This window comes from Callorhinus ursinus, unplaced genomic scaffold, assembly GCF_003265705.2.
Source record: "Callorhinus ursinus isolate GAN/ISIS: 27379988/994484 unplaced genomic scaffold, GSC_fseal_2.0 scaffold9, whole genome shotgun sequence".
NCBI lineage: Eukaryota > Metazoa > Chordata > Mammalia > Carnivora > Otariidae > Callorhinus > Callorhinus ursinus.
The window spans coordinates 47,059,321-47,078,436 of NW_027397071.1; the positions used below are offsets into that span (position 1 = coordinate 47,059,321).

At 39.8% G+C, this 19,116-nt stretch overlaps 1 protein-coding gene across 9 annotated transcripts in view; it reads right to left on the reverse strand.

The window, feature by feature from the left end:
* The window catches only part of SGIP1 (SH3GL interacting endocytic adaptor 1), a 212,872-nt gene that overhangs the window by 8,053 nt on the left and 185,703 nt on the right, over positions 1–19,116 (reverse strand). For all 9 annotated transcript variants that reach the window (XM_073896580.1, XM_073896581.1, XM_073896582.1 and 6 more), the window contains 5 exons: positions 11,002–11,157; positions 5,696–5,828; positions 2,725–2,927; positions 1,509–1,573; positions 779–943 (listed from right to left, as the gene is read on the reverse strand). In XM_073896580.1, the coding sequence (XP_073752681.1) occupies positions 779–943; positions 1,509–1,573; positions 2,725–2,927; positions 5,696–5,828; positions 11,002–11,157 (722 nt within the window). The remainder of the gene's footprint in view (positions 1–778; positions 944–1,508; positions 1,574–2,724; positions 2,928–5,695; positions 5,829–11,001; positions 11,158–19,116) is intronic.

The window sequence follows — 19,116 nt, forward strand, 5'->3', positions numbered from 1 at the left end:
CTTTGCAGAGGTTTGGGTTTTAGGATAGGTTGGGAGATTTGTTTCTGGATGTGGGAATCCAACTTGTTATGGGAAGAGTAACCATATAACCTGGGTCATTTTTGAGAGTGGAAGGGTTATAACTAATAATTACATGAGTACAGCAGGCATAAAAACCAGGAGTTATCCTGACAAGTCATTGGTAAGTATAATGACCCTAGTGTTGGAGACTCCTTCGCCAACAAACTATCATGTTGTGCCAAAAACCTGTCTCATGGCCATATTCAGCTCATGGGCAACCATTTCTGGTACATGGCCTAGATTCTTTAAGGTTGCTTATTTTAAAGTGAAAGATGGATCCTCTAGATTCCAGCTATGCCTGACAAATACAAAATCGATGAAGCCTTGTTGGAGAAAAAAAGTCTTCAGGTAAGAGGTAAATTCAGAGGCACGTAGCATTTATTTTGTTTGTCAAAATAAAAACAGTAGGATTTACTCCATTAAATTAACCTCAGTATATATATGTATATATAATGTATATACTGGGAATAACTGGTCATTCCTACAGAAGAAACAGAACCAGATAAGTAGCCAGGGCCTTCCTAATTCTGACTTCCAGGTTATTATCCCATTTTTGCTTCATTCTACAATCGGTTTGCTTTCTAACTTGGATGAGAAATGGGGATTGGGAGTGAAGAAGAGGAAAAGAAAGATGAGCAAATCAGACACTATTCCTTCTTGAGAGAGTAGCTAAGGTGACCTATTTTTGCAAATGAAAACTCACAGGATGCCCACTTACCTGCAGCAAACCTTTTCTTGATGAGTGAGAACCGATACCCTGCTCCAACAAGTTCAATGTCACATCCAGAAAGAGTGCTTCCTTCACTTGTGAACTGCACAACCAACGGGGAGGGTTTGCTTGGGCCTTCAGACAACTGAAATCTCGCCAATAAAGAACCCACCCCTATAAAAAGAGTATCATTACAAGATAACAGTCAACACAACATGCTGGATATAGTTTTGGAAATTGTATTCAAAAGTTAACATACAAAATCTAACTTACTAGAAAACAGTATATGTTTCAGGGACAAAATGGTGATGAATAAAATTTATCATGAAATATCATGAGGAACTTTTTTTGCACACTGATGAAAGTGTAATTCAACCAAATGGTACTTCAAAATTTGGAAGCATGTTGCTTGGAAGGCAATATTATTTTCCTAGTCAGAGGAAAGTGAGAAATACCTCAACTACCAGGGAGTGGAGATCTGACACAAAATGAAAACATGTCTCATTAAAAGCTCTTCTCTTTTTGAAGTATGGTCTGTTTGATGTGGGGTTGGGCAGAAAAGGGGAAGTAGAGGATTCACTGAGGAATTATTTGCTTTTTATTGGTTGAAATGAGTATATACCAAAACAAAGTGAAATATTTTGCTTGCTTCTAACGCTGTATATTTTAATAGTTTTCTAATACCTGAAAGTTATTTCAGCTTTATATATTAAATAAAGTAAGCCTGTGATTACATTACCTCCATTTTCTGACTTCTGAGAAATATCAGGAATCTTCCACAATATTCTTTGTTGTTCAGCATTCCTAAAAATAAAATAGGTAAAAGGCTTTTTTGTATATGCAAATGTTTTTGTTTAATGGAAACCATATTTTTTCTAGATAGTGTTAACTTAAAAAATGGATCTTGACAATGTTAACTACAATTTAAGCATTATCTATCTATCTATCTATCTATCTATCTATCTATCTATCCATTTACACATAAATTCTCTTTTTTCTGTTCCTTATTGTAACTAGCCACAACACTGTCAGATATGAAAACATATAGAGGACAATGCAGTTAAATTTTTTGACACCTACTTATCATAGATGGTAAGTCTTAATTAATTCAGGAAACTTAAGTTTTAGCTGTTGTATGGATGACTTTTTTTTTAATGTTTATTTTGCTTCTGACAATCACATGGAAAAACTAGAATAACTTTTTCTAAGAGAACAAGTTCTTTTTAACAGCTACTATCAGTACTCAGTGTCTCTTCAGTGGCTGTTCCCGTACCTTCTCTAGTGGTGCCTTTTTAATAGTCCAGAGGCTACAAAACAAAACCCTGCATTTCTCAGACGCCCCTGCAGTTAGGGTCCTAGATGCAGATTAGGGTCCACCAATTACAGGCACTGCTTGAGATTTGGAGGATGGAAGGGGGGCAGAGGCCCTTCTCTTGCCATATTTGTGGTTCTTTCCTGCTAGCCAGCAGCCTAACTGAGACATGGGGATCTTCTCACAAAGTGCTGCATGCAGTCCAGTCTCCAGTTGTGTGAGCGTTGAGAAGCAGTTAAGGCAGGTGGGTAGGAAATTTCTTATCCTTGGATCAACGTGGCAGTGGTGAGTTCTTGAATTCAATGGCTCCATGGGCAGCTTTCTGATTTCTCTGCTTCTTGGTTGTGGCAGAGGGAGCACCTTCCCTGGCGAGTCAGTACTGCAGCGTTCTGGGACACGTTCTTGGAGATCCAGTTGAAGGCTTATTCCTCTCGCACTTCCACTGTTGTGTGAGCATTTAATCCCTGTGTTAAATCCTTCTCTGCTTAAAATAACAGAACGGTTTCTGTTTCCTGCCCTGAACCCTGACACACAGGCCTGCTGTGATGTCCTCCTGTAGGAAATAAAAATGCTAAGAAGGCTGTGAGGCCTTTGCCCGGAAAGAGCCGTTTGGGAAAGAGAAAGGGGACTGGTGGCTCCTTACCAGACTGCGGGTGGGAGCACGGCCTGGAGCTTGGTTACCCCTCCATCTATGGGGACCAGGAACTGCACATTGTTGAGGGCTACGGCCGTTGTCATTGCATCCGTATTGTATTTGTAATCTATGCGCAGGTCAGTGCTGGCCGGCTCGCACCGCCAGTTCACGGCCAGGTTCAGAGGTGTGGACTGAATGCCCTGGGCAGACACCTTGCCAAATGACAGGAAAGAGAATATTTAAGACTCGACTGTTAATCTGAAACAAAGCCAGAAGTTATGATTATCTCCCATAGGAAGGTTCTGAGCTGTCAAATGTCATCGTGTAGATGGTGCTGCTCACAGATGAGCTCTCAGTAAATAGCACCGTGAAGGGTGCCCTGTGAAAGAGAGCTGGGTGCTACAGGGAAATTGTTACAGATTAAAAACAAAATCAGTCGCTGAACACTCTATATCACTTTAGAGTTTACAATGCACTTGGGTCAGGTAGGGAGGTGGTAGCACACTGGTTAGGAGCTGAGGCCAAGGAGTTAGACAGTCTTGGATGTGAGTTCTGACTGCCACTTACAAGCTGAGTGATCTTGGGCCAGTCAATAAACCTCTCTGAGTCTCAGTAATTTCTTCAGCTGCCAAATGGGAACTATAACAATAATATCTACCCATAAGCTTGTCAGGGAAGATCGAAGATATTTTATGTGAAACAGCATAGTGCCTAGCACTTAGTAAAGCATTAACATTTTCATACATATTACCTATTAATACTCTTATCATACTTTCGCTTCATAACACAACAGTGAGTTAGACGAAGCAGGTTACTATCACTCCTTTGGGATTTGCCAAAGTGAGCACTTGAACCCATATCCTCTAACTGGAAGGGGTACATTCTACTGTCTCCCGTCAATTCTAGTTAGAATCCACTGTGAGTTTGACCAAGTTTGCAGAATCAACAATATTGTCTTACCCAAAGACAATAATACCAACTTGATTTCTGGATCCACAGTGAAAAATTCATAATGTTATTATTTCTCAACTATTCACTGTGATGATGAATAGCTTTAGGAGATTCTTCTTTTACCAGCACACTCACACCGTGGGGGTTGTGTGGGTGATGTCTACACCCTTGTGGTTTTACGCACAGAGGATGGGTTTTGCTGATTTTAAAGTAAACAGCTCCCTTTAGGCCTAGCAATGCCTGCACATATGGACACCATGGGGAAGGAGCCTGAGGGCAGGCTGAGCTCATAAGGCAGCAGTGGTTGCGGCAGAAATAAGCCCAGATATGGGTTATTGTATAAAATGATAGACATGGCTTTTGATGACAATTTTAGTTAGACAACCATTATAAGTTTTTAAACTTTAAATGTTTTTTGCAGCATAATCCTCTGCAAATGAACTTTGCTTTGGAAATATGTTATTTAAGGTAAATCAAAAGCAGAGCAGACAGACCCCTCCCTGCCCGTTTCTGCGCTCTGTCTCAGTGGTGGTTCTTGACTTCACAGTGGCTCCTCTCCCCAGTGATGGCGCTTTTTGGGTTTGTGAGGGTGTGTTTTTGATTGTCCCAGGCCCTGGGGGATGCTCCTGGTGGCCAGAAACTAAACATGCTGAGATTTGAGGGCAATCCCACAAAACGCTCCTTGCACCTCCCACCCAATTCCTTCCATCCCTGGAAAACACCACCACCACAAGTAAACAACAGCAAAAAGGATTCCTCAGAGCTCACTTTAAAACAAAATGGTGGGGCGCCTGGGTGGCTCAGTCGTTAAGCGTCTGTCTTCAGCTAGGGTCATGATCCCAGGGTCCTGGGATAGAGCCCCGCTTCGGGCTTCCTGCTCCGCAGGAAGACTGCTTCTCCCTCTCCCACTCCCCCTGCTTGTGTTCCCTCTCTCACTGTGTCTCTCTGTCAAATAAATACAGTATTTTTTAAAATAAATAAATAATAAATAAATAAAACAAAATGGCAGGCCTAGGGCTACTTATATTTTACAAATACTTTGAAATATATTACGCTATTAGCTCCTCACAACAACCTACAAAATATCTAGGCAGGAATTGTTATTGTCCTTATTTGCAGATGAGGAAACAGAGGTTCAGGGAGATTAAGTGCCTAAAGTCAGTGGCCTGTAGGAAGCTGACTTAATTCCAGAATGCAGCTTCTTGCCTTCAATTTAATACTTTACACCAACCTCAGGTTGCAATAGGTGAATTTGGTCTACTTCCTAGATTCACTTAATGACAAATATGGAGATAAAAAAAAAAAATCCCACAGCATTTAAGAGTAAAAAAAATGTTTTTAATCAGAAGTGACAATGTAGACATGGTGTTTGTAATGAATGTTTGTGAAAGAAAACAAGTACAGGTTTATTTTTACCCCTCTGGGCATAAAGAACCATGCATGTGCCTCGAAATTGAATTTCTCATTCAGGGAAACTTTTTATTGGAGTTTGCTTTTTTTGCTCTTTTTCATTTCTCTCAGAAGCTTAAAGCAGTCACTAAATGTGTTTAAATGTTTTGGGGAAAAAAGTTAAATAAAAATGCATTTTTAATTATATTTTAATTATACAGGTGATGAATTTCTGTGGTATCATGTTTGTTCAGTATTATTGATAATGTCCAAAGCTTAGAGGATATTATTCTTACTGGACAAACATTCATTTGCATTTTTGTAAAATGTTCTGTCATGTAGATACTTTACTTTTAGTGGCTTCCTTACAGCAATATAAATAAGTGTTTTCCAACCCGGAGGGTATATTACCACCACAGTGAACTAGTTTACCAATATTTATAATCTCAATTATTGGAAGTTTCTGCAACTTCATTTTTGTAGTCTCCAAGTAGCCTTTTAAGTTTATTTTCTTAAAAATTATAGCTTTTAAGTTATATTAAAAGAAATGCTATTTTATTTACTTTTCTTTAATGTTAGACATGTTAGAATATACATTTATAATGTGAAAGAGACACCCCGACCATATGAATAGGCTTACCTGATATTTGAGCATGTCCACATTATAATATGTAGCCTGGGGTTTTTGTTCCGACACTTTCTTTAGGTGAGTCATCAAATTTGGCATGTTTACCCAGAATTCCTTGGTATTGGCATCATTTTGGGTATTATCGCTATTTAGTTGGGAAGAAAAAATTATTGAGTAGCATCTTGTGACAAATACCTACCCAAAGAAGCATTTTAGCAAATTATCACCTGTTTCCATCTCCATCTCTGACAGTCTATAGAGATCATATTATTAGCAGTAGTATAGTTTTAGTACAATTGCAGTTCTGAATGGCATTATATTAATATATTAATACCCATAGGGAGGCATGATTGTATTGCTATGAATCTCAGTGAGTACCCAGTAATATCAACCAATCCTGATAACTGGTTGCTTTAAAGAGTGAATTATATATTAACCCAAACTTAATAGCCCTTTCTACATCACTAGTTTTCCTCTGAATTAGTCAGTTAATGCAATCAAAGAGCTGAGTACATTGATTTTTTTTTTTTTTTTTTTACTTGACTTGAACAGTAGTTTCTCAGAAATTACTGAGTTAAATATTTGGCCAAATGTAAACACAGTCTTTATCTCCAACTGAGGGGAACAGGGCGATACTAAAACTACTATGGTATTTCATCGAAGAACAGCTAAATCATAAAACAGTCACTGCACTTACAAGATGATCCTGGAATGTGAATGATAATAATCATGGTAATTACTATAGAGAAGTGCAGTCTTGATGAATTCAGGAGTTTGGTATTCCTAGAGATTTGTTTTGCTCAGATGTCTGTCCACACATCCTTCACCCAATGTATCTTGAAAATGCTTGTCTCAATGACAAAAGGAATCAGGCAAGAGTGTGAAAAGCCTCTGCTCACTTCCCACATAATGAGGAAACTTAGGGCCCAATGAATTCAGTAACCTGACATATGATTCACTTACTGAATGACAACCAGAGGTTAAGAAGACAGAAGGGTGATAGTAATGAAGTGATGATGGCAGGGGCGCCTGAGTGGTTCAGTCAGTAAAGCTACCAACTCTTGCTTTCGGTTCAGGTCATGATCTCAGGGTTGTGAGACTGAGTCCCACGCTGGGCTCCGTGCTGAATGTGGAGCCTGCTTAAGATTCTCTCTCTCAGGGCGTGTGGGTGGCTCAGTTGGTTAAGCCTCCCACTCTTGATTTTGGCTCAAGTCATGATCCCAGGGTCACGAGATCCAGCCTTGTGTCTGCTCGCGCTCAGTGGGGAGTCTGCTTGAGATTCTCTCCCTCTCCCCCTGCCCCTCCCCTGCTCACACTCTCTCTCTTTAATATAAATAAATCAATCTATTTTTATTTTTAAAGATTCTCTCTATCCCTCTCCCTCTGCTCGCCCGCCCCCAAATAAATAGTGATGAAGGCAGGTGAAAAGTAAGTTGCTATGGTTCCACCTCCAAAAGTCAAACAAATTAAGAGAGTGAGTCATAAAAAAAAAAAAAATCAGGGCTTTCTTCAAAACTGCTACCGATCTGTTAGGAGGGACTGGTTTTATGGCTCAAGTCTGAGTATGACCCATGTGGTTCTGCTGTGCCCTGGTATGGGTTGTTGAGAACAAAACAAAGCTCTCTAACTCTGTAACTCTGCTGGAAAAGACTCCTGCCTCCTGAAACTTTGGTCCTGGTCAAGCTGGGCTAAGGATGCTGATGAGGGCTGTCTAAACTTTTATTACCTAAAAGCATCCAACTTACCCAGAGGCAGGAGATAAGAGTAATAGAAAGTCAGTGAAATTAAGTAATTTGCTTAAGGTTAACAGCAAATAAGTAACAGAGTCAGGATTCCAGCCCAGGTCAGTGGACCACAGGTCATACTTTCCCACTGTACCAAAAAGAGTTACAGAATTAACATCCAGCAACATGTCATTAATTTGTACTAAGTAGATCTGAATAGCTGGGAAAATTTCAATGGCACTATTTTTTAAGGAAATGTATATTCTAAGCTTAATAACAAATTAAGCTTCGTCCTATATCTACAATAATTCTTCAGTGAACTTGCTTTAATAAATATTCAAGAAAGCTTTGCCAGTATCAAATAGAGATGTCAATTAGACAGAGATGCAATTCTTGAATGCTCAAGAAGTCTTGAAAATTCTTTGGTCTCATGGTTGGTTTAGCAATTGTTCCTGAATTCTTTACAAGCACACCTCTTTTGTTAGGGAAAAGTAGAAGTAAACTTCAATTTGGTCCCTCCCGAGGGATTGCAAACCTAAATGTCTTCAGGTGCCAAGCTGTTAACCTAAATGGAGTCTTTCAGAACACATAAATGAGAGAATTGGCTGGGTCTAAGGCTTGTAGTGCAACTGAGAGGACTTGATTGTGTTGCCTTTTAAAAACTAGGGATAGTAGCAGTGATGGTGGAACCATCCTGCATAACAAACCCTCATAGGTTCCATGACTGTGGTTACCGGTCACAGTCCTGACACAATAATCAAATATTTAGAGTTTATAAGGTCCAAATGAATGAGGAGTGTTTGTTTGTTTGGTTGGTTTTTTTTTTGGTCTTAGCAAATAATAATGTAAGGGTCTATATATTGTTTTGTCAGACAAAAACATGCTCAGAGTGTGATTTAATTCGATTCATAGGACTGATATATTACTATAAATATAAAACTCTTGCAAATATGCCTAAAATCTTGGCCACATAACTACCTAAAGATGCAACAAAAACCATGACATTAGTCTTATTAACAAACAAACCAGTGAGATGGTGGCACATAATCCCTAATTTCAGTTGGAGGAATCTTGAAAAATAAAATTAACTCGTTCAACTGGGTGTTGTACATTAAGTGGTGAATCACTAAATTCCACACCTGAGGTTAATATTACACTCCATGTTAACTAACTGGAATTTAAATAAAAACTTGAAAAGAATTAACTGGCTCAATGTGCACATCAAAAGTAGGAAGGGAAACTTGAAATAAGAAGTTGCTGATTTCTAATCTTGATTTTTTTATGTTTATTTTTCATTCAACAGGTGACCATTTCCTTTTTTATTATTTATTATAATACTTTTTTATTATTATGTTATGTTAATCACCATACATTAGTTTTTGATGTAGTGTTCCATGATTCCTTGTTTGTGTATAAGACCCAATTATACTTTTAAACCTGGAATTAAGTTTTCTAGTTAAAACATGGCAACGACCAAAGAAGGGAAGGTGATCTTCGTAATCACCTGAAAGACCTGTGACTGTTTTGTCACCACTGGAATGAAAAAGTCTCACTCAGTGAAGAAAGTGACTACAATGGTCCTTCAATTCGAAATACCAACAAACTTTAGTCATTTCTTTTTTCTTTTCTTTCTTTTTTTTTTTAGAGAGAGAGCGCATGCATACATGTGTGCACGCGTGAATGTGGGGGGGGCACCGGGGGAGGAGAGGCAGAGGGAGAGAGAGAATCTTAAGCAGGCTCCACACAGGGAGCCTGCTTTCTCACAACCCTGAGATCATGACCTGACTCAAAATCAAGAGTCAGTGGCTTAACCAACTGAGCCACCCAGGCGCCCCAACCTTTAGTTATTTCTACATAAATATCCAGCTTGACTAAATTCTTTAAATCATAGTTGAGTTGTTCATTCATTCAACAAATGTTAGTTAAGTCTTTACTAGATGCCAGGCACAGTGGAAGATATCGAGGATGTGATGGTGAACTAAGAGATGTGTTCCATTCCCTCATGGATTTTACAGTCTAGTGGGGGAGATGGATGAATGAAGAAACAGAAATAAATATATAATTATTAATTCTAGCAAGGGACAAAGGGGAAGAATAGGGTACCTTGAGAGACAACAACAAGAGGACTATTTGGTTTGGGGATGGGGGATGGGGGTGGAGAGGGGAGTGGAATGGTCAGGGGAGGCCAAGCAGAGCTGAGATCTGAAGGGTGAGTCAAGGTCAAGGTGCAGAGGGGTAGGAATAGTATCGGAGGCAGAGGAAGCAAGCACACAAATTCCTGACGTGGAAAAGGACTCCGCCTGTTCTTAAGACTGTCAGGTCTGGCTGGAGCCGCAAGGATTCTGAGGCAGGACGGTGGGAGCTGCTATCGGAGAAGCAGATGAGGGTAGATGACTCAGGGTTACAAAGACAATTGTAGTAAGTTCCCTTTCTGGTATAGACACAATGTGAAGCCACCTGAGGATTATGCATGGCGATCACCTGATTCACCTCAGGAAAAGTCATTCCAGCTGCTGTGTAGAATATGTAGGCATGGGGCAAGACTGGGCACAGGAAGGGAAGGAGGAAAACCCTTTCAGTGGTCCGGGAAAATGACAGTGGTCACTTGGACAGGGGAGGTCACAGTAAAGAGAAAAACATGGCCACTTTAGAGAGAGATTTTTAAGTACAATATCAGGACTTGATGATGGAGAGGAAGCTGTCAAGAATGACATCTTCTGTCTCATTCATTGCCAGTAATTAACTTGTATAGCTGATCATTTTTAATAGCTTCATACCTGTGTATGTTTGGGTGAATCTGCACGTATGTAGGTATGATAAAGACATGTTCAGATGTAATAGTTAGAAAATGTGAAAAAGTATATTTATACAAACTCACATAAGCTTCTTTGAATACATGTAAAGTTCCATTGAAACAATTACCATGACCATGAAATTATATATTTCACAAGAAAGATTTTCAAGCTCATGTGAAGGATAGCTCAGCGTTCACATATCATTTGATTTTAAAAGATGCTACTATGACAAATGGATTTTATTCCTTTTATTGGGCTGATTTCCCACCATCCTTATCCACTGTTTACTGATGGTCAGTAAAACAGACCATGAATAAACTGTCACTAATACAGATTTTATTACCCTAAATGTCTCTTTAGCCACTTGAGATAGTTGGCCATTAGAATACATATAAACATCTGCACAGGAGCACCCACTGAAGACTTAGACAGGTGGCAAAAGCTCTGGGCTGAATCTACAAATGTATCAGAGTAGCGGTAATTTCTCTACCAGGCTACATTCTTGTTAAAGTATATCCCTCATGTAAGTATCCAGTGTTAAGCTATGCACATCTCTAAAGAAATTGTGCGGGGGGGGGGGGCCCTGGGTGGCTCAGTTGTTAAGCGTCTGCCTTCAGCTCGGGTCATGGTCCCAGGGTCCTGGGATCGAGCCCCACATCGGGCTCCCTGCTCCGCAGGAAGCCTGCTTCTCCCTCTCCCACTCCCCCTGCTTGTGTTCCCTCTCTCGCTGTGTCTCTCTCTGTCAATAAATAAAATCTTAAAAAAAAGAAAAGAAAGAAATTGTGCAAAATATATTTACCAGCAGAGAAGTTGGGGATTTGGCAGGACGTGTTCTAACCTGCTGAAATTTATCACCCGAAAAGTCAGAGCAGCTGGTGATGGGTTGTTGGCAAAGTGTCTGGTGATACCAGCAGGAAAGGACAGAACCATTTCTCCAGTAATCTTCACGATACACCTGGCATATCAGAACACAGGAGAGGAAGGAAGAGAGGAAACCCAGGTCAATATGCTGTGAATCAAAACAGTTGTGAAAAAGAAATGATTTATGTAACAATATTACACAGCAGGAGAGACCAAAGGTAAGCTCTTACAATTCCACTGTCAACTACTAAATCAGTTCTAAGACCCGAGAATGCAAGGTTTGTGTTACCACGTATCCAAAAGAGTGGTCATTTGCTGAATGTGTTTTTGAACCGTCAGAAGAAAAATGCAGCTTTTTTCTTTCTGTAGATAAGTCTATATGTTCACCTCACAGATAGAATCATCTGTTCTGATGGTTCTGTCTCTTCAATTTCTGAATCTTTGGCAGCATATTTTAAGATATTAAATCAATTGCACAATGTCATCACGCAACTCATTGTTGGGACTTATTTTAGTTCTCAGTAACATGATTGGTGCCCTGAGCATGTTCTTTTCTGTACTCGAGAGGTAAACTTCTTGCTTCCATTTAAGCTATATCTTTATCCCATGTCTATTTGGCTGAAATTGTAAAAAATCAGTCATATAAGTTAGCACAATAAGATGATAATTTGGAAGGAAGAATAATTCTTTTTCAAAAAGGTCTTTATTGGGGCATAAATGACATACAAAAAATGGCACTCATTTATAGTGTAAAATTTCATAATTTTTGATATCTTATACACCTGTGAAGCCATCATGCAATCAAGTTACTGAATGTATCCAGCATCCCTAAAAGTTGCCTCCTGCATTTCTGTGACCCCTTTTTCCTGCTCTTCTCCATCTTTCCACTCCCTATCCCTAAGCAATTGCTAATATGCTTTCTGACACTACATATTAATTTGCACATTCTAGAATTTCATGTAAACAGAATCATAAAGTATGTGATTCTTTTTTGATCTGGCTTCTTCCACTCTGTAATTATTTTGAGATTCACCCGTGTAGTGTGTGCATCAATAGTTCATGGCTTTATTGCTGCATAGCTTAGGGATATAACACAGTCTTTTTTCTTTTTGATCCACTCGTTGGTTGACATCTGGATTCTTTCCAATTTTTGGGTATTACAAGTAAAGCTGTGATGAATATTTTTCTACAAGTCTTTGTATGGACATAGGCTCTCATTTCTCTTGGTAAATGATACAGGAGTAGAATCCCTGGATCACACTGAAATCAAGTAGTATTAATCCACCAACTTTGTTCTTTTTCAAAATTGTTTTGGCTATTGTAGGTCCTTTGCACTTTCATATCAAATTCATAATCACTGTGTCAGTTTCTACATGAAGTCAATGTAGGTCCAATTCACCCTTTATCGCCTGCACAGAGCAAATTATTATTGGGCCCTATTTATAGACTTTTTCTTTGCCAACAGGCACTATGTTAAATTTTGTCAGTAGAGGGCGCTGAAAAGACATTGCAGGAGGAGGAGATTTTTTTTTCTCCTTCCTGGTTCCAGGGTGCTTGCTAGGCAGACTCCTGCAGTAGTTAGGGCATATCTCACGCCAGGCTCTTGCAGTACAGGAGGCCTGTGTGTGACCTCCGTGTTGCAGGGGGCACCCCCAGTCTGTGGGTATTGCTGCCCATGTGGCTTGGATAGTGCCCAGTGGCACAGGCAGCTTCCCTAGCATCTGCCTCCTGGAGTGCATGTGTCTGGTCTGTCCCAGTGCCCAGATCCTGCAATGAAAGTGGGTTCTCCAGCTCAGCCTCCTGTCATGTGCACAATAGCCAAAACAAGAACTCGTGTACACTCTAGGGAACTTGGGGTTCATAGATGGATACTCTGCTCACATCTGAGTATAGGGAACTCTATTTGTCCGGTAGTCACCTCGTATGGCTGTGTAACTGTGATTAATGAGATACATGTGGCTCAGGGGAGATGGACCTTGGAACATATTTAAAATAGCTTATGTGAAGAACCGCTACAGCCTTGTATGTATAAGGCTGGGGTTGAGGTAGAGGTGGGGGGCAGGTGAGCTTCCTAAAGTTGCCATGTCCCCCCCCCACCCCTCATTCAGATATTATCATCCATAACTCTGCACTGCTCTGGATGAAAATTCTGGTTTCTGGAAGTTTGCACTTCCATCTCTTCTGGAGAATACTGCCGATCTGCCAGTTGGGGTGGCAATTCTGCTGTCTTCCTTCTCTTTTAGATACATAAACCATGCTTTATTTACTGGTGCTGAGCCCAGACTTCCCCTTAGGCCGAGTCTACTCTTGATGTTTTTCAATATGTGGATGTGCAGGATATGATTTCACAACTCTAGAAGACAACAGTAATTAGTCAGAGCACTTGTTAAATCAGACTTCAGCATCTACCCTCACTCGGTGTGTTGTTGTCAGCAGCGGCAGCTCAAATGTTTTCTAATGAGTAAAGAATCTGCTCAGTTGCTTTGCCAGATTGCTCAAAATGAGATCTAAGTGGTGTCTTGGTGGGGGACAAAGTTTCTCTTTTGAAAACTAGTCAGTGAGAGGAGGGAGTGTTTATTAAGTCAGTAAGCGTTTATCAGCTCCTAATTGTATAATTTTTGTTTGAGTGGGGAGGCCATTTAAAAATGAGCAAAACAGCCCCTTTCTTCAAAGGGCTTCCAGTGTTGGGCAGCTGCTGAGAGAAGTAGTCAGTACAAACCAATGTAAAGCACCGAGTTTCTTCATTTATATTACATTTCTGGATTGCATCTCAGCTGTCATAGGCAAAATTTACTGATTTATTAATTCATCCAGTAGCTATTTATGGATCTGAAATTTTCTATACAAAAATGAATATTTCCAGTGCATATTCACTAAAGAAAATCCTTGTTTAATGATTGTTCCTATCAGTATGCAACGTGGCTACATTTCATGTGAGTTTGAATTACTGAAATCTAAAATCCAGCAATATGGAGATATTAACAAACTCATGTTATGAATAAAATTTGAAATCATGTGAATCCCAACAAATGAAACACTTGTCAAGAATGGCAAAATTTCGGGCGCCTGGGTGGCTCAGTCATTAGGCGTCTGCCTTCGGCTCAGGTCACGATCCCAGATAGGGCCCCTCATTGGGCTTCCTGCTCGGCGGGAAGCCTGCTTCTCCCTCTCCCACTCCCCCTGCTTGTGTTCCCTCTCTCACTGCATCTCTCTCTGTCAAATAAATAAATAAAATATTAAAAAAAAAAGAATGGCAAAATTTCAAAATCACCTGGCTAAGTGACTTATAAACTGGGTTCTCCCCATGGCCACAGGCAGTACCACATTAGCCAATCAACAGACATGCTGGCCAATTTTGGTCAGGAAAGGTGTGAATTTGATATATGTGAGGTCATCAGAAGTACATCCCTGACATGAATGTAACTTCTGTATACTGCTGTGATAAGTAAGCGCACAGTCTTCATTTCAAGTGTACATACCCCTGAGCAGATGCAGCCTCCCTTCCTTTACTTACAATCCCCTTTCATTGGCTCAGGTCCTAGGCAAACTTCTTTTCAGGTTTCAAGACTCAGTTCAAAGGCAGGCCTTTCTGAAACCTTCCTTAATATTCTCTTTATTCAGTCTTCCTTACTTTTTCCTTTCTCTATGTTCGTTGGACAGAGGTACAGATTTTTTTAAAACTGTTTCATCGCTTCTTACACATACCTGACCCACTATTGTGAAGGCAAGTGCTGTGTCTTGGGTTCTAGAAAGGCAAATGTGCATGACATAGAACATAGTGCAGAGTAGGAACTCAATAAAATGCCAAAATAAATTCACACATGGAACAATTATACATAGGGTGACTATACAATGTACCAGGTATTACGTAATGCCCTGGAAAGGGCAGTGAGAAACAGGACAAATGTGGTCTTTGCCCAAACTTCCAGTTTAATTGGGGAGACAGACAGTTGAATAAATAATTGAAATGTGATGATAAGGGAAGGATAGAAAATAGCTGAGATTCATAATTTTTCCAGGAGAGTAAAGAATTAATCCCTAGCACCAGGGTTGTTCAAATAGGAGCAAATAACGGGAGATGTATTCCCCAGCCAACAGCAAAAGTTAAGGACTTCTCTGCCAATGAGCAACTGAGAAAGACACAGGTGTCAAAATGCCTACTACAGGTGTTGTCAATACTCAGAGAAAGAGTGTAACTATACTTGAATGGATTATATATCATAGCATATAACAATATATATAACATAGTATATATATTTCTGTTTCCAGTGTATGGTCTGAAAGCAAATGGGGAAGGTTTTGGGTGCAGGATGAGAAGGAACCACAGGCAAAAGCAAATCCACATGGCTTTTCTGTATCATTTCTCTATGTGGTGCTGTGTTTGACTTTATCCTCCCCCTCCCCCACTCACACTGTGATAGAATTTTTGAACTTGAGATGTTTCCTTGAAAGTGAATAACAAAGGAACAGCAATTAAAATGATTCACTGCCTGGAGCTGAAATTAAATTTAGAAGAATGTCACCTCATGATCTGTTCATAAATTTCAGATCTCATAATTTCAATGAATTACTGAATCTCCCATCTACCAATATGCAATACATACTGCAACTACTTATGGCGATATAATTGAAAACAGATTCAGTATATGCAGTCATCTCAAGTCAAAGACTAAGTTCATTTGGAAGAGCATAAGAAAACACCAATATTAATTTGGCTCAAGTGCCACATTGCTGGAATGCCAAGGTCATGGATACCAGGCTCCCAGGTGCAGACCTGGCCACACACCTGCTATGGTGTGCTGGGGAAACTGAAACAGGATGAAGAACCCAGCTGGTCTAGGCACAGACCCACAAAGTGACTGGTAGGCTGCTCTACCACTCCTTTGGATTTAAAGAAGATTATTATTAAAAGCTTCTTAACTCCCCTTGCACCATAACTACACCTCTCCTACAGTGGACTATGTATTATATTTATGCACAAGTCTTATTTTCACCGATATAACCCCTGTCTAGCACAATGGCAGGCATATAGCCGTCATTCTGTAAGTGTTAGGAGAGTAATTCAACTCAACTCGTTCAGCAATTATGCCAGATCCTGCTTTAGATGCTGAGCATGTAAGAACGAAGAAAATGCTCAAAGTCCCAGTTCTCATGGATTTTACATTCTAGTGGGGGAAAGAGACAGACAGTGACACTGAAAACATGCAACATGTTAATTAGAGAGAAGGGCGATGGGAAGGGAGAAAGTGCCAACAGCGGCGGGGGAGGAGTGTTGCTATTTGCACAGGGTGGACAGGGAAGGTCTCTGGTCCGTCTGCTGAAGAATCCTGAAAGAGGTGAGGGGGCAGGTAACTCAGATAGCTGGAGCAGATTTCAGCCAGGCTGAAAGAGCAACAAATGCTAAGACCCTGAGACGCAGGTAGGTTGGCCTAATGGCAATATATGAAGCCAGTGTGGCTAGAGTGGAGTAAATAAGGACACCCGTGATGGAGACAAGATCAGGGAGGTTGGGAGCTGGGAGGGGAGAAGGGTCTTGAAGGCCAGATAATGGAGAGCCTCATAGACCATTGTAAAGCATTAGCGTTTTATTTTGGACAAGGTAGGAGGATACTGAGCAGAAGAGTGATATACTGAGAATAGATTTTAGGGGTCAAAAGTGGGAGTACTCTGACTACCAGTTAGGTCTCTGAATAAATGAATTAATGAAAGCCAGTTAGTAAGCAGACCAAAAAAGAGCTTATTTCTTGTGTGATTCCCAGTGTTTTTCATGCTGGTATAGATACCTTTCCACACTCCTGACTATTCTTATTCTTTTTTTTTTTTTTCCTTTTGGAAAGAGAGTTTGGGGGAGGGGCAGAGGGAGAGGAAGAGAGGGAATCTTAAGCAGGCTCCATGCTCAGCGCAGAGCTGGACATGGGGCTCAATCTCATGACACTGAGGTCATGACCTGAGCTGAAATCAAGAGTCAGAAGCTTAACTGACTGAGGCACCAAGGTGCCCCCCTGACTACGCTTATTCTTTAAAGGTGTGTTTCTACCTGCCTTTGTCAATTCCAGTCAGCCTGAGCTTTAAAGGTATAGGTAGGCCAGTCAATAATAAGTAATACTTAGAACTGGTATTATAGAAAGTTATGCAAATTCTTTGTTTGAAGGAGAGTCTATAGAACAAATGTGTATGTGTATATGAAGTACATATACAACTTAGTCACATGGTGCTTACTTGCTCTAACGGTTCAAATGCACACTCTGTATGAGGCAGCTTTTAATTCCTGTTGATATGTGGATGTGGCAAATTACCTTCCTGCTTTGAAGATGAAAGAGAAAAGACATGGGAGAAACCAGAGTGCTACAGGCTGAATGTTTGTGTCCTTCCAAAACGTATATGCTGAAATCTAATTTCTGGTGTGATGGTGTTTGAAGGTGCGCCGTTGCAAGGTGATTAGGTTATGAAGGTAAGACCATCATAAATGAGATGAGTGCCTTTATAAAAGCAACCCTGAAGAGTTCCCTACTACCCCCCCCAACACACCCTCCCATTTAAGGTTGCTGTGAACCAGGAGCCTGCCTCTGGTCGGATACTGAATCTGCCAGAGCCTTGATCTTGGACTTCCCAGCCTCAAGACCTATGAGAAATAAATTTGTGTGGTTTAGAAGCGACTCAACCTACAGTATTCTATTACAGCATCTCAAATGGACTAAAACACACTGGAGTCCATAGTGTTGGTTTGTCTACAATAGTTTGGGCTTAGAATAAAATCTAAATGTTGTAAAAAAGGACATGACATTTAGGGAGGTTGATAGATCCCACCGTCTCTTGATAGGGCACTTAAAGGTAGAGTTACTAGTCATGTTTCCCAGTATAATATTGTTAGATTTAGGCTTATAAAAACTAGCGTTTCTGAAGTATAAAGAGGATTTCACACTTAATCACAAAAATTCTCACTTAAAATATATGTGGAAATCCAAGTTCTAATTATACTTAATTATCACTCTTTAAAAAATTTTCATAAAATGGTCTAGTGTTCTATGTGAACATTTTCTAATTCTCACTTCCATGGATACTAAGGTCTTCTAAGTCCTCGTCCTTGTAAGTAAAAAATAAAAAGCAATTCTCTCCTCACTTAGGTTTGTCCTTTGTTTATTCATCACATTCAGGCCTGGAAATGTGTTAATGACACACATGAAAGCCAGTTTGACTTTGGTGTTTTGTTCTCAGTGTAGACTAATAATCACTCTTAATTCTTTTTTTTCTTTTGGATCATATACCTCTTTGTGAAATTGATGGAGGTTATAGACCCTCTCTATGGACAAATGTACATATGCACACACAACAAGATATGCTGTATAATTTCAGGGAATTTATAAACTTCCTGAACTCTATCCAGAGAAATCCTTATAGAAAAGCAAAATATTTAATCATATTACAAATGCATTCAGAGGTCAAGTTCACTGTCACTGTGTACTGAAATAAGTGAAATCAGGCTCAGTAAATAGGGAGTGGTGCATTTTTCTCTAGAGTTTTTACTTTGCTGTGATTGTAATTTTTTTGGCCAGTTTTTCCTTAGTTAGTAAGGGTAACATATAACTTGTCTTCTTACTAATCTCTGTGTTATGAAATGTGTGTTTTTCCAGGTTCTCATTCCAGTGCACCATTTCTCAGTTTATATGTGAGTGATTCCCATTCAGCAAAGACTAAGACAATAAAGACATGATCTAGACATTTACTTTTGTGAGATAATAAATTTTTTTGCTGTTGACGGAATTGGGTTAGGATTTTCTGTAAACTTGCAACCAAGACTGAACCAGAGATTTCTAGGGAGCAAGATATTAGATTATCAGTCCTTTTGGCACATTTTTTTAAAAAAGCAGTGAATTAATAGTTCTAATTTAAATTTTCTCCTCCATTCTATGTATGCCACCTGTTATTGTTAACCGAATTTTTGTTTGGTTGTTTCATTTTAGGATAAAGAATGAAATAGTTATATTTAGGGTGCCCCCCTCCCCCCACTGAATAGGCTAGAGTTTGGAGAATACAGTGGACGAAGCCCCAGGCT